The sequence below is a fragment of the Wallemia ichthyophaga genome (assembly GCF_000400465.1).
Source record: "Wallemia ichthyophaga EXF-994 unplaced genomic scaffold scaffold4, whole genome shotgun sequence".
In the NCBI taxonomy this organism is placed as follows: Eukaryota; Fungi; Basidiomycota; class Wallemiomycetes; order Wallemiales; family Wallemiaceae; genus Wallemia; species Wallemia ichthyophaga.
In genome coordinates this window covers 342,886-357,599 of record NW_008806277.1, presented here as the reverse complement: position 1 = coordinate 357,599, position 14,714 = coordinate 342,886, and the positions used below count along the sequence as shown (strand labels likewise).

Genomic DNA, 14,714 nt, shown 5'->3' with positions numbered 1-14,714 from the left:
CAAAACAAAAATGATAAAGGCGTTTTTAGCAGTTTCTGCGTTCTTGTCAATAGCACAAGCTCAAGCAGAGCAAGGTGGCGCGGACGCAGATCACGGTGAACACGGCGATCACGATCATGAGCACGGCAGTCCAGCGATTTTCTACGGATATCTTCTCATTCTAGTATTCGCAGTGATTGCGTGTGTAACAGCATTAGTGACGCAAACTGGCCTAACGCATAAGAATGGCATCTACAACAAATTTACGCGTTGGTCGCTCTACACTCCAACGCTGCGCTACACAGCCAATCACCGGTCATACATCACACTCCCATCAACAGCGCACATGATTGGAATACTGGCGTTGTGTGCATTCCCCACGATGCTCGTCTTGACTGGCCCTGAGTCACCTTCAATGGTACTCTCGAGAACTAGCTCCGACATACACGACTCAATGGAGAGGAATGCCTTTGATAGGACAGGTGTGATGGCATTTATACTCACACCGCTCGTCGTAATACTCGGACTAAAGATGCCACCATTTGCTATATTCGCTTGGAAGTTTTTCACCAATCTCCATTTCGACAAGGCCGTTCTGTTCCATTTCGTGAGTGGAGTCGGGGTGTGGGCGTTTAGTTTCGCTCATACGGTTCTCTGGATTAAGCACACATGGCCAGAGAGGGATGAGACAGGTGTTTGGAATGAGATATGGTCATCGCGCACTAACTCTTCTGGGTTTATGGTGGGTGGTTGTGTGTTTGCGGATTATGAGATACGCTCTTACACTCTTTACAGGCTCTCCTTTTTCTATCATTCATCCTTGTCCTCTCTATCCCACCCATCCGTAACAAATTCTACGCACTGTTTCACATTGTGCACATAGTTCTTGTCTTCGCTTTTCTCGTCGCAGCAGGGATACACTACAAGCCACTTGCACCGTTTATTTGGACCCCGCTGGCGTTCTGGCTCGCTGAGCGCGTCTGGCGCGGTCTCCGTGTGCTCTGGCTCAATGCCGGCGCTGGACGATTTGCGGGTGAAATGAAGAAGGGCAAGGGGAATGCAGGACCAGGATCAGGTACAGGCGCTGGTGTGCACTGGTCGACGGTCATGCGCCCCGCCCAAACGATCAGGTCTCTTGTCTCTCCGCAGATGGACAAGCCCGCAAACCTCACGCTGCTCGGCTGGGAGGAGCTCGAAAAGAGCCGGGAAGCGGTGGCTGACGAGAGTAGCACCCGGAGCAACACCAACAGCCAAAGCCAAAGCAAGACAACAGTAAACAAATCCAACGACAGCGTCGAGAAGTATCTCTCACCTACAGCAGTAGTGAACAAGGAAAAGGATGGTGCGAAGAAGGATACCTCCACACCATCTCTCGTTCCCCCACCCAGCAGCCTGTCTTTCCCGATTAGACGTTCGCATCCGACTGGGTTCACACATGCACAGCTGTTGCCTGGCAAGAGCGTACGGCTGACGCTGTGTCTGTCGTCGCCACTCCACTGGCAGCCTGGCCAGCACGCATCTATCATCATCCCGGAGATTTCCCGCTTCGGTGCGCATCCATTCACTATTGCAAATGTCTCAGAAGACGATCCTTATAAAGTGGTGGTAATTGTGCGTGCCAAGAGCGGCTGGACGCGCAAGCTGTGGGAGAAGGTGAGATTGATGCGCCAGCCCAAGTTCATTACGAGCGAGCAGCAGCAGCGGAGCGACGGGAACGGGAATGGGAATGGCACTGAGCATAGGAACGATGCGCACAGCTACCTCCCCTGCGCAGCACCGCCTGTGTACATCCGTGCTCTTATCGACGGCCCCTTCGGCAGTGCGGGGCGGGTGCGATGGTCCAACTACTCCTCCATTCTACTCGTCTGTGGTGGGAGCGGAATAAGTGTGAGTGTGGACGGTTATCTTTTATTACAGCCATCCTGACAACGTTCACAGTTCGGCGTGTCGATCTTGCAGCATGTCACTAACGTTATCAGCCTCGGCGCGGGACCACTGCGACGCGTGAGGCTCGTGTGGCTCGTCAAGGAGTTTGCGCATGTACAATGGGTTGCCAGTGCGTTGCGCAGATGTGCCACACTTCTCCCGCAAGACGCATTCCAGCTCGAGATATTCGTCACATCGCAGCCCACAATCGACGCACCTAATACTATAAGCTCCTTTTTCCCATCACCTGATTCGCCTTTCCCGCCGACGCCAGCAGCTCCTTACGCAGGAGACGCGGGTGGATCGCCGTACTCGCCGCCACGCTCGCCTGTGCAGCGCTTCTACACACCTGCAACCAATCTGGGTGAGGATTCGGGCGATGCGGGTGACTTGGGTCGCTCTCATAGTGACCTCAGCATGCAGACAGCGGCAGCTTCCATCACTCCAACTCTACAAGTACCTCCAGTTGCTGTCAATGCGACGCACTCTGCTAGTCGTATACAGCCCTCGTTCCGGTCAGCGCGGAGCTCGCCGCAAATCGACAAGAACTTGCCTCCAGTGCGAGAGCGAGAGCAAAAGCAAAAGCAACAGCAACAGCAGCAGCAGTACCAGGATCACGTGGCAGAATCAGATTTCACCACTGCAGCGTCCAACCAGTTCGCAGAAGAAGACATAGACGATATTAACAAACGGTCGAGTATTAACGATTTCGTCGACTTCGACGGTGAAGATAACGAGCCTGCTCCGGCCGTCGAGAGAGAGTTGAGCATACTGATCAGTGCAGAGGGTGATATAGCTAGAGCGAGGTCAAATATGGGTCATAGCGTTCATATGCATCCAACTCAAACAACCCTCACGCATCCTGACAAACCAACACATGCACCTAATATAACATTCGCTGAGACACCCAAGGTTCACACCATCGATCAATCTAATTCAGACCCTCAAGCTTCACATACACCACACACATCACACACATCTCAATTGAAAATGCCTGATCCTGATAACATCGTCCTCGACGCTATTGAGGAAGGTGACCTCTTCTCCATTGCAGAGTTTGCTCGAAGCGGTAGACCTAAATTGGACACTATATTCAGTCAGGAGTCGGAGCTGGTCGATGATAACGCTCTGCTCGTTGCTACCTGCGGCCCTGATGCGCTAAACCTTACGATGAAAAACTTGGTTTCCAAATCAAAAACCAAGACTGTGGCATTCGAGGAGAGCTTCAGTTGGTAGTTTCACTTAATTCCTTTATCTCATCATCTCACATTTTACCGTATTCATCCCCTAATAAGTTAATATATTCATGATGTTGTATTACACTCAATTCATTCTAAAACAAATCATCAGAAGAACTCGTTAAAGTCGAATGCTTCTCCTTCCACCTTGTCCGACTTCTTCCCTTTGAGTCCTTGCTTGGCTGATACACCTTCTTCAACCTTTGCCTTCTTGGCTGGCTTTGGCTTCTCAATTTCCTTGTTCGTCTTAATTTTGCTGACAGTGGCCTTGTTGTTAGACTTTGGTGCATCCGAAGTCTCCACTTCCTTGGCAAACTTCACCTTGGGTGCTCTCTCCTTCCTCTTCTTAGAGTGTTTCGGTGGAGGTGAAGATGGAGCTTCTGGTTCAATGTTGGCGTCGGGCTATTCAAAAAGGTTAGTAGTTGGGGGTTAAGGTCTAACATGTCACCCACAGTCATGTCATGTTCTTCCATATCCTCAACAGCGCCAAGTACATCGATATCCTGATTATCCTCATCTTCGTCGTCGTCCTCCTCTTCATCATCCTCATCGTCTTCGGCTTGCTCTTCTTCACTCTCTTCTTCGACGGGACCACCAACAGTAGGGACATATTCGCGGCTCTCGATTGTAGCATCGGAAGGAGCAGCCACGAGTCTGACCTCTCCTCTGGCCTTCCTCATTGGCTTTCTCGAAGGCAGTCGATCGATATCCCGAGCAACGACATCAGTGACACCTTTGATCTGTTTCACCTTCTTCTGCTTCTCCTGCTTGTCATTTGCAGGTGCAACAGTGTAGTAAGGCATATCATACTTGACGTACTTGAGAATAAAGTCCCTCATAGCACCATTAACATCCAAAACACCCCTCTTCTTCACACGACCTACGACATTGGCGAATGATTTAAAGAAAGCTTCATAATCGCCTGAAGCAAATGCAGGCAATTTGAAGAACATCATCAAATCTTCCTCATTTGATCTGTTTAATATCCAGTCTGCTAAAAGTTGAGGTTCTCTAACTTTATCAGGTCTGCCGAGGTTCCTTCTGAGGATATCTGCAGCGTAATGCCCAGATTGACCAATAAAGTATAAACCAGGTGAATCAATGTAGACAATGCCATCGACATTGACAGCAGAGATGGATGTCGTTGTCGTCGTTGGGTTCTTAGCGCCGATTAAGGAGTTTGTTGAAACTGAAGCTGTCTTAAAGTATGGTTGCTTAATCAGAGTGTTTAAGAGTGCAGATTTTCCAACGTTTGGCAATCCAGCGACGAGAACTTTGAGAGGGTTTTTGCCCTTCTTATCCTTTGAGTATGAGCTAAGTAGGTTTTTGAGTGCATCAACGCCAGTATCTGCTGTAAGACACCCTTCTAAGCCTTCAATTGGATTAATATGAGCAGAAGAAGCGAAAACAATGGTAGGAAGGAGGCTGTTGAGAGTGTTGAACCAACTTCTAACAGTCTCTTTCGGAACCAAATCAACTTTATTGAGAATAACGACTACTTTCTTCTGCTTTGAAAGCTTCTCCAACGCTTCAACTCTGAATCCTTGTGGGTCTCTAGCGTCGAGTACTTGAAGAATGACATCCGCTGCATCAACGCTTTCACCAAAGTTGCTTGGTGCTTCTGTGGTGATTGATGAGTCGATGAGTTGAGGGATTGAGTCTGGGTGGTCATCGTCCACATCGTCGCCCACTTCATCTTCCTCATCGCTCTCGCTCAATTCTACGTCTTCACCAGCAGCTTTAGCGGCCTTTGCAGCTTCTCTTGCTTCAAGAGCATTTGTACGTTTCTCTTCAATTTCCGCCAAAACTTCTTCCTTGAAGGGTAAACTGTTCGGTATACCTGGATCAGCCTTCTTCTTCTTGTTATTTCTCCATGTCGGATCCCTCCTTTCATCCCTAGACCTTTTCCTCCGTGTCTCTTTAGCTTTCTGCTTTATCTTTGCACGCTCGAACAATCCCGTTCTCTTTGATGTTTCTGGGGGTGTACATCTTAGCCTTTACTCTTTATCACTAAATGTATTCTCACTCTTCCTTATTTTTGGCATTCTCCAAGTACGCTTGTTGACTGTCTAAGAAGAAGGAAAATTTATTCAAACAGATTTAAACAGATTTAGATGATTGTACAATTATTGCTGAAACGTCTACTAACTTTATTATCAATGCTGTCGCCAGTTCCCCTAGCGTCTTGCGTTCCTCTTGTCCAATTTGCTGATGCGTCGATGGTGAGGGCGGTGCACTAACTTGGAATAAATGATTAAACCTGTTAGCCGCGAGTGCTGATGGCTGATTCTGTATCCCTTCAGATTCCAATATCGTTGCCAATTCCTGCCTATGGTTCTCTTTATTCCGACTTCTTCCGCAAACTACTAACATTTGTCCACTACACCCTTCCTTAACTTGCTTTGCTACTCCTGTAGCCTCATAGAGTGGCTTAGAAGACATACTCTCCCTCATTTCCATTCCAAGTCCACCAGCTACTCTAATACACTCCATCCAACAAAGATCATCAGCTGTTTCAGATTCTAACATTTGCTGCGTATTCTGTGCCGCATAAATTGTATCTGGGAGAGCGTGTGGTGAATACTCGGTTAATTGTCCCGTCGTCGTATCATTAGATGCCTTGGTTTCCAACTCCTTCTTGATCCGAACAACTATTGCATTAACATCCTGTCTATTACACAGTTGCTGGACCAATTTTAATGCCGTTCTATCATCTGATCCACCGAAAAATGGCATGAATATCGTCATTCCATTCCAACTGTCCCCGTCATCCACACTACCTTGATCGAGGTAAATCGCTGTAGATGCCATCGATTGCGACTGTACTTTCCTTACGAATTGTATATATCTTTGTGAAGCACTTTGAAGGTTGAATAACGTGTCGAATGGATTCTGATGTCCTGCTTGCTGCTCCTTCTCAATAGCCTCTCTGTGACTCTTCCATGGCAAAACGACGAGATCACTCTCATTTGCCTGTTCAGCTACAGTTTCTGCAAAGTTATCCTGCAGCGTCAGACTCAACAGTGGGTGGCAGATCATATTGCGCAGATGTGCGAACGTCGTAAATATTCCCAACAATGGATCTGATTTCATCTCTTGAGTTTCAGATCGAAGTGCATCAGAAGTTCTCTCTGTGAGTTCAACTAATCTCAGTGCATCTATATGATGCTGCTGTTTATCCGATTCGAGGAGTTTGGTGAAGTGGAGTAGAGTCGATACATGTTCCATTTTTTGCATTACCATTAGGTATCTATCCAATTGACCTTTTTCTGTCGATGGCCTCGGTTTTTCATCCTCTTCGCCATCTTCATCCATCTTCATTGGACGGTGTTTAGATGGGTACATGATGCGTGCCATTGGGGTTGTGATGAACGTTGTGATAACTGCCATAAAAATCATCATTGAAAACACTCTCCTATCTAAGATCGAAGTTTGAAGTCCAACATTCAGGACGATGATCTCTACCAGTCCCTTGCAAGACATGAGTGTACCAATCGCACCGCTTTCTCTGACATTAAATCTACAGAGCTTAGCTGTGACAGCGCCAGAGAGGAACTTTGAGAAGAAGGCTACAGCTATAACCAATATTGTATATCCCCAGATAGTTCCAGAGTTGAGTAAAGAGAGATCAGTTTGTATACCGACCAAACCGAAGAATATTGGTACGAAAATGATCATAACGACATCTTCAATCTTCTCAGTAATGATAACATTGAATCTACCTTCTTTGGGCATAATCAAACCGACTAAGAAAGCACCAAAGATTGGATGCACACCGACAATGTCAGTGAGGAATGAAGATATGAAGACGAGTAAGAGCGACAACATGATAACAAATTCACTTGGACCACTACCGTCTAAACTGCCATTACGTCTTGCAAAGGCGTAGAAAAGAGGTCTGATTGCGAAAACCATGAGTAGTGTCCAACCGAGGATTACTAATAGAATCCACAAAGTGATGATGCTACCATCTGCGTTAATTAGTGCGACAATGATGGAGAGTAGGATCCATCCTACGACGTCGTTGATGACACCGGCTGACATGGTGACAGCACCTACAGGTGTGTGTGTGAGCTTGTGCTCCACCTGTATACGACAAAGAACGGGGAAAGCTGTAATCTGTGTAGAAGTTAGATGTAAGGGTGGATAGGAAATGAGACACTGACAGAAATAGCTATACCGATGAAAAGAATGTAATGAGAAAAGTAAACGTCTTGATTGTGGCTAAATTGCTTCCATAAACCAACGCCCAAAGCTATACCAGCGCCTAACGGGATTGCAAGGGTAGTTGAAGCTACAGCCAAGCCAGATTTGACGCGTTTTCTCAAAACAGTGAAATCAATCTCCATGCCAATAATAAATAAGAAGAGAATAATGCCGAGTGTACCAATGAGATTCAGATAAGGTAAGGAGTCTTCTGGAAAGATATCATCCATGTAGTTGGGTATCTGGCCGAATATACTGGGTCCGAGAATGATACCGCCGATGAGTTCAGCGATAACTCTCGGCTGTCTCATTTTGGCCAGTAGGTAACCGATAGCCCTTGTGAAAATGATAATGAAAGATGCTTGAATAACGAATAAGGATAGTGGATCGGATGAGCTGACCTCGTTAGGCTTCCCGCCTTGGAAAACGCCTGCTCTCCTTGTGAGCTGTATGCTGTCTAAAAGTGCCGGATAGAGAATCGGCATCGTTGTAATCGATAAAGCCAGTAGGATTAATTAAGATTTGACGTCGATTGACAGCCTGTCCAGGGAATCGAGATAGAAATCCAGATAGAAACGTTCTTTGTCTTGCTTTCTTTGCTTCTTTTGCTTTCTTTGTATTTTTATTTAATTTCTCGCTTCCTTCCTCGTCGTCGTTGCGCTTGTGTGACTTTAGCGTGGCGAATTGACGAATTTGGTGAATTTTTGTAGAATTTTTTATTCCGAGTCAGTGGGAGTATTAGGCTAAGCCTAATTCACAGTTCTACCTGGGTGAAAAATTCTCAATTTACTGCGACTACTCAGTTACAAATTCACATAATAACGTCATTGATCGATAAGCACATAATGAATAAATATATACAATGAGGAGAAAGAAAATATGTACAGCGTGAGTAGAAATAAGAGCAAAATTGTCCGTGGTATGTTATAACTCAATCATCTAAACACAAACCAATGCCACAAGTCCAAGTGCTCCGATAGCCACAGCACCAACGACTGATCCGCTGTAGTGACGAATGCTTGAACTGTCTTGTGCGTTTGAGCTTGACTTCTCCGCTCTACTAGACTCTGGCAATTGCGAGTTCTCCTTGGTTGGTTGCTGCCCGATTTCTCCCGATCCAATCGTTACCCAATGGCCGTAGCTAGGAATACCATCGACAGTGACAAAGATAAGTGCAGGTCCTGGCTGGAATATGTTAGGGTTGTTTGGCATCTGTCCCACATGCAACACTCCCTCCTCTTCCGAAGTTGCCGTATATGATGTGCGCAACTCGAGATATCTCTGTCCAAAGTTCATAGCGTGTGTCGAAAATCCAGGTCTGATAACAACCGCCTTGACATTCTCAAGATTATCCGAATTTCCTTTGAGATCTGAGGATGAAAGTTGTATGTCAAATGAATCGCCACCGTATGATAAGACATCTGGCAATCCTTGAGGTTGTGGTCTAGGTTCGTTGAACCAAGTTGGGTACCATCTCTCGACTCTGTAATCTGTGTTCCATTGACGATGTGGTGTCTGGATCACATCGACGTTTGGATTCGATCCTGAGACCCATACAGAACCATCTTCCAAAAGTGTTGCTACACTGTGGTACAATCTTGCAATGTCGGAGCTCCCCAAACCATCGCGAGAAATGCGCTCGCCTTGTGGGGCTGAAGGATCGAAGATCAGAGGCGTATAGGTTGGTTCATCGGCGTAAGACTGTCCAACAGCCCAAGTTTTATTACCATATCCAGCTGAACCTGTGGCACCACCGTTCAAAAGGACCATTTTACCATTAGGGAGGTAGACAAAGTTACCCATTGTGCGTGGCTCTGGAAGTTCATCATCTTCTTCCCACTCTGGATTCTCACTGCCTTCTGGTTGGATCTTAACGCAGGAAGTGTCAGCCAATTTCTTTGTAATGTCGAATCCTGGTCCGCCAGCGTCACCCCAACCGTCTTGAGGAATATCTTGGCCACCACAGAAGAGGAATGAGGGGTTATAATCATTTTCTGGAGTCAAGGGTAATACTGCAGTAGCACCACTAGCTGGATAAGCTCTAGCGGCGTGTGGAATATCTGGTAAAGTCTTGGCTTCGTACTTGTCATCAAGATCCCATACGATCGCGGCGTACATGGCTTGCACGAAGAGTCTACCAGATGGGAGGAGGTAAGCGAGTGGATATAAGTTGATTGGCATTGTGCGCTCGCCGAGGAAATCAAAATCAACTGGATCGCCTTCGCGTGGAGGGAAGAACTCGTAACTAGAAACCGTGTAAACACATCATCTAACTCAGTTATTGAGATGAACTCACGTTGGATTGTTTTGCGCTTCGCCGTTGATGTATCCACCCCATTGATCACCACCCATAATAACAGCGTCACCGCCTCCGAGAGTCTCGACGGTTGGGTACCATCTTCTGCCCGTCATGAACTGGTTGTTATCTGACCATTCCTTGGATCCTGCGAGATCGAGGAGACGGATAGCCGCACCACCGTCTTCGTTTTGGTATGGATTTGGATGGTCTGGGAAGCTGTTGACCGCAGCCTAATTAGAGTGTAAGATGAGATCGTTCAGACGCGTATTTATAAGCCAAACTCACACCTCCGTGGGTAACTGCCTGATTGCCGCCGACGTTGAGCCATCTGCCATCACCGAGAACAGCACCGCCGGCGCAGAAGGAATTTGTTATGATATCTTTTGGCTCGGCTGTGTTATCTTTAGGATTATAGACAGCCGCCCATGCCTTTTGAGAATTGTAAGAAGATGGTGATAGCGGAAAGAGAAGCAACTGACAGGATGACCGTTTATCTGAGCTGGATTGTTCTCAGTCTTGTCAACGATCCAAACATTGCCGTCACGGCCCAAGAATGCCATCTGTGCACTGACGAGTGAATCACCGACCTGAACCTTGTTAGAGCGGGCGGGCATGAACATAGGGATCAGCCTTACCAACTCATAACCACCAGGGTTAGCTGCTTGGCCTGCAGCGAGGAGCGATGCAGCTGCTAAAAGGCTGCTTCTCTTGATGTTGTTGTTGCGCATATCTTGCTGTAAGGTGTTTCGTGAATGGTATGGATCAAGTTAGAGTGTGTGAAGAAATATTTCTAGCTATTTATACTGTAAGATTAAATTTATCCTTATTTGGTCAATGTTTCTTGGGTTCGGCGATTATCAAAATTTTCAGTAATTGCGATTTTCTGAGAGATGGAGTGATTGAAGCTTTATTCAAATTGAAAAGGCTTTTTCTGTACTCAAGGTTTCTTCAATTTATTTCAATACCTATTTCCCCTTTACATAAGCCCAAAGATATGAAAACTTTCACAACCTTTCATTTGCGGACCTACCAAATCAGGAAGGAGTAATTAACCATTAATTAAAAGATCATCCATATCAAGTCCCAATTAATGAAGACTTTAAGTGATAAAGAATGAGTAATCGCCGTAATTTAATCAAATGTGCTAATGATACAACAATTTATAGTCTAAATACACAGTGCCATATTAACATTGACCCAAGATTCACATAGATCCATGCCACGCTTTCCTTAACTCGTTACTAGCCGCAATAAGCTGTTTGGCCATCTCAGACACCTCACCTGTAAACCCAGTTCTCTCAGTCTGTGGCAAGAGGTCGACATCTCTATCCACCATATTAATAGTTGAGTTCATGAGCACATCATTTCCAGGATGGGGCGGTATAGCTAGACTGTCTTTGTTGAAAGCAATAGCGTGAAATGCGACTGATAGGAGTGATGGTCTCCCGTCTTCAAACATGGTCTGTGGATCGTATTGACTGTGCGCAGGGGGCATATTTTGCATATTTGGCGTAGTTGCAGGCGGTGGTGTCCCAGGACGAGACGCTGGAGGCGATGTCGGTGGTGTTGAGAGTGGTGGTGCTGTTGAGTCCATGTCACCAAAGGATGAGCTTACTGCTGTTGTTGGCGCCTTTGGTGGGTTCATGGCTGGATTATCTTGGCCTTGCTTATCGCTTTCAGGCGGTTCGATCTTTATTTCAGCTGGCCCGTCTATCGGTGGATCTATCTTTATTTCAGCTGGTCCATCTATCTTTATATCTACTGGTGGTATTGGGAGTGATTGTTCTGCCGATTCTCCTGCCTCTGTTGGTGGAGCATTGTCTTTCATTTCTATCTCGTCTTTGGGTGGTGCAGGCGGCGCATCTGGCGTTGGTGGGAGGGGTGATTTATCTTGTGCTGGCTTGTCTTCTGTAGGTTTATCTTCTACATTTTCTTCTGATTTAGGCGCTGCTTCGTCTGTTGGCTTGTCCGCGGGTTTCTCGCCACCACCAGCACCACCGGCACCACCACCTTTACCCTTCTTCTTCTTCTTCTTTTTGCCTGAGCCTGAGCCACCACCTGTATTGCTTGTATTGCTTGTCTCAGCTTCGCTCGCGCTAGTGTCCGGAATAGCAGGTGTCTCATCTTCCTTCTCGGCGTCAACCTCCTTATAATCTCTCTTATCGTTCTCCTTATCATGCTCAGCTTTGAGCAGCCTCGAGTCACGTTCGATCTCGTGAAACAAGTCCTCTATAATCGGCTCGTCGTCTGCATTGGCCATCGGCACAGACATGGGCGAACCGTGGCCATCTTCAGAATAGAAATCTTCAGCTACCAGTGTTGGTGTGTTTATAAAAGCGACTGTACCTTTATTCTCTCCCTCGTGCTCTGCTTCTGGTTTTTCCTGATTTGCCTTTTTGTCCTTGTCATTATCCTTGTGTTTGTCTTTGTCTTTAGGTAAAGGCTTCCGCTTGATGCTCTTCTTCCTCTCCTTTTTCCCCTTGGTCTCAGCTGCTGGCGGTGCGGGCGGTGGTGGTGATGCCAGTGCTGGCGGCCCGTTTGAGTTCGCGTCCGCGTTCTCAGGCTCGGGGAAGAAGAGTAGCGGAGAGACAGAAGCTGCAGGGCTGGATTTTGGTGCGCCTAAATTGCCATCGTTACCACTTGGATCTCGTGGTCCAAATCGTCTGCGAGGGAGAGAATGAAGGGACAAACCCAAACCGATTACCATGGTGAGTTGATTGCAGACGATATCAACACAACTTACACGCGTTTAGGTGACATGTCCTTCTATTTCCGTGGGTGTCCTTCGATAGAACCAAATCCGGTGTGAGTTGGGTGAATTGGGTGGTGTAGTCAAGCAGCACGTAGTCTATAACTATCCTAGTAAACAGCTTCGAGTCTTCCTGTCCGTGCACCCGGATGATGGCAGTTTTTGAGGAAAGAGGTGGACGCATAGCGCATAAGAGAACAGTTTAAGCAATGTCCTTTAAGTACTTATCACAAATCCCATAGCACGCAGCGCATACCATTTGTTATTTTCATAGACCCCATTCAATATCCAAGACCTGATTGCAACAAGACACATGAAAATAAAATACATTTGATCACACTACACTTTACACTGACTGCAAGCTTGCCGTCTTTTCAAACAATCCATTAACCACCTGACCGACATTACCGAGAGTTTTCAAAGTAGCGTCGTAGAGGTGATCTTGGTGAGGCGGATCGAAAACAATGAGGCAGTTGTTACCCTGATCTATAATACCATAGAAGACCTTATCGAGAATCATCTGTGAAAGCTTCCCCTCAATCGCGTTGACTGGCTGTGAGAGGAGAGAAGCCATATAATCAATCTCGACTCTACTGTAGGGTTCGATGATTTTGAGGAGGTTGCTTTCGAGAAGAGTGTCGTAGAGACTGCTCAAGTGTGACTTGATGATTGGATCAGCTGATAGTTCCTGCTTGTAGTCCTTCAAAGCCTTCTCAAAGTCTGTCAATGATCTCTTCTTGTGCGCCTGTGCGACTGCCTTCATAGCTTCAACGTTTGCGCCTGCGTAACGCTGAGACATTTTGTTCTGTATGATGGAGTCGACGTCGTCGGACTGGAGTGTGTTAGTGACGGAATACGTATACACAAAACACGTACCAAGTTGAGCATAATTTTACACAAAAGCATATACTTGAGTGCGCTAACAGCTCTATCATCGTCCTGAGAAGAAAAAGCCTCAAGAGTCTCGAAAAAGTACGAGAAAGCAGTCTTCCAATCTCTGTCGTTGGCGTGAAGGATACCAGACTGTAAGTCAAGCTGAGCCTGTAAGATAGGAGGGCAGTAAATAGCGTTTCCGGCAGTTCTAGCTGAGGTGAGCGCAGCTTTTGACTTTACATAGTTCGCGGTGCTGTAGTATATCTTTGACTCCAAATTGTGAACCTGGGTGAGAATAATCTTGTCATCAAGCTTCTTGAGCTCTTTAAGGAGGCCATCAAGTAAATCAAGCGCAGCCTTATATTCTTTGGATTCGTAGTACAATCCAGCCAATCTGATCTCGAGGGACTGGCGGAGGAAGACTCTCTTCTCAGATTTAGCCCAGGTGATATTGTCAACGAGGCAATTAAGCTGTGCCTGTCTGCTATTTTCAATTTGGTCGAAGAAATCGATGAGAGTGCGTATCAGTTTCGCAGTTTTAGCTTTGGCGGTGGAAGACATGAACGATCTGGATGAGTTAATAACGCCGCTAAGCTCCGCGGAGTTCTGCTGATCCCTGTAGATTTCACCGAGCCTAATAAGCGCTGATTCTTGCTGGCGTAAGAGGTCATCGGAGGAGGTAGCAGTGGCAGATGCTGTGATATATAATAAGCTAGCGTTTACACCACCAAATAACTCTTACAGCCACTCAAAATTCCTTTTAATTGATTAATTTCAGCTGCACTCATGATGACGCGTTTGAAGAGGTTACATCCATGGCATCTAGAAAATTGCCAAATATTCTCATCACAGGTACTCCAGGTACTGGCAAATCTACGCTGGCCTTGAGTCTCCTGGAATCACTCAACTCGCAGTCCGATAACAAATTTAGCCATATTTGCGTAGGCGACTTGGTCAAGCACAAGGATCTTCATATCGGTTATAATCAACAATTCCAATGCTACGACGTTGACGATGACAAAATCCTTGACGAGCTCGAACCCCTTTTAGACCTCGGTGGTTGCATCCTAGACTGGCATTGTTCTGAGATATTCCCAGAATCTTCTCTCGATTTGATCATTGTATTGCGATGCGATCATCAGATTTTGTTCAAGAGACTTGAAGATCGGTGTGTACTCGCGTCTTTTGGTTTTTGAAGTTTTTCACTCACACTCAAACCCCACTCAGGAATTACACCCCAGAGAAAATCAACGAAAATAACGACGCTGAAATATTCGGTGAATGTCTTCATGAAGCTCTTGAAGCCTTCCCCAACCCCGGCCAAGTCGTTGAGCTTGACAGTGAAAATCTCGACAACTTAGAAAGCAATACTGATAGATTTATTACATGGCTTCAATCGTGGAAGTCTGATAACTTGTAATTTATATATACACTCACGTAAACC

General features: G+C 46.3%; 7 protein-coding genes across 7 annotated transcripts; 2 read left to right on the top strand and 5 right to left on the bottom strand.

The window, feature by feature from the left end:
• Positions 1 to 10: 10 nt before the first annotated feature.
• Positions 11 to 3,141, top strand: J056_003433 (Ferric reductase transmembrane component 1; the record flags this gene model as incomplete). The annotated part of the gene is made up of 4 exons (XM_009268656.1): positions 11 to 586; positions 644 to 721; positions 775 to 1,866; positions 1,918 to 3,141. The coding sequence occupies 4 exons, from the start codon at positions 11 to 13 to the stop codon at positions 3,139 to 3,141; spliced, it is 2,970 nt and encodes a 989-aa protein (XP_009266931.1).
• Positions 3,142 to 3,251: 110 nt separating this feature from the next.
• Positions 3,252 to 5,188, bottom strand: J056_003432 (Guanine nucleotide-binding protein-like 3-like protein; the record flags this gene model as incomplete). Its single annotated transcript, XM_009268655.1, has 3 exons — positions 3,252 to 3,545; positions 3,596 to 5,118; positions 5,170 to 5,188. The coding sequence occupies 3 exons, from the start codon at positions 5,186 to 5,188 to the stop codon at positions 3,252 to 3,254; spliced, it is 1,836 nt and encodes a 611-aa protein (XP_009266930.1).
• Positions 5,189 to 5,243: 55 nt separating this feature from the next.
• J056_003431 (K(+)/H(+) antiporter 1) lies at positions 5,244 to 7,834 on the bottom strand (the record flags this gene model as incomplete). The annotated part of the gene is made up of 2 exons (XM_009268654.1): positions 5,244 to 7,262; positions 7,310 to 7,834. 2 exons carry the CDS (start codon positions 7,832 to 7,834, stop codon positions 5,244 to 5,246), a joined length of 2,544 nt encoding a protein of 847 aa, XP_009266929.1.
• A 454-nt stretch (positions 7,835 to 8,288) lies between these two features.
• Positions 8,289 to 10,376, bottom strand: J056_003430 (uncharacterized protein; the record flags this gene model as incomplete). Its single annotated transcript, XM_009268653.1, has 5 exons — positions 8,289 to 9,594; positions 9,646 to 9,878; positions 9,934 to 10,077; positions 10,128 to 10,235; positions 10,284 to 10,376. 5 exons carry the CDS (start codon positions 10,374 to 10,376, stop codon positions 8,289 to 8,291), a joined length of 1,884 nt encoding a protein of 627 aa, XP_009266928.1.
• A 476-nt stretch (positions 10,377 to 10,852) lies between these two features.
• On the bottom strand, positions 10,853 to 12,355 carry J056_003429 (uncharacterized protein; the record flags this gene model as incomplete). Its single annotated transcript, XM_009268652.1, has 1 exon — positions 10,853 to 12,355. One exon carries the CDS (start codon positions 12,353 to 12,355, stop codon positions 10,853 to 10,855), a length of 1,503 nt encoding a protein of 500 aa, XP_009266927.1.
• A 388-nt stretch (positions 12,356 to 12,743) lies between these two features.
• Positions 12,744 to 14,058, bottom strand: J056_003428 (putative 26S proteasome regulatory subunit rpn6; the record flags this gene model as incomplete). The annotated part of the gene is made up of 3 exons (XM_009268651.1): positions 12,744 to 13,229; positions 13,274 to 13,965; positions 14,013 to 14,058. The coding sequence occupies 3 exons, from the start codon at positions 14,056 to 14,058 to the stop codon at positions 12,744 to 12,746; spliced, it is 1,224 nt and encodes a 407-aa protein (XP_009266926.1).
• A 27-nt stretch (positions 14,059 to 14,085) lies between these two features.
• J056_003427 (Putative adenylate kinase fap7) lies at positions 14,086 to 14,690 on the top strand (the record flags this gene model as incomplete). Its single annotated transcript, XM_009268650.1, has 2 exons — positions 14,086 to 14,438; positions 14,498 to 14,690. The coding sequence occupies 2 exons, from the start codon at positions 14,086 to 14,088 to the stop codon at positions 14,688 to 14,690; spliced, it is 546 nt and encodes a 181-aa protein (XP_009266925.1).
• Positions 14,691 to 14,714: the final 24 nt, after the last annotated feature.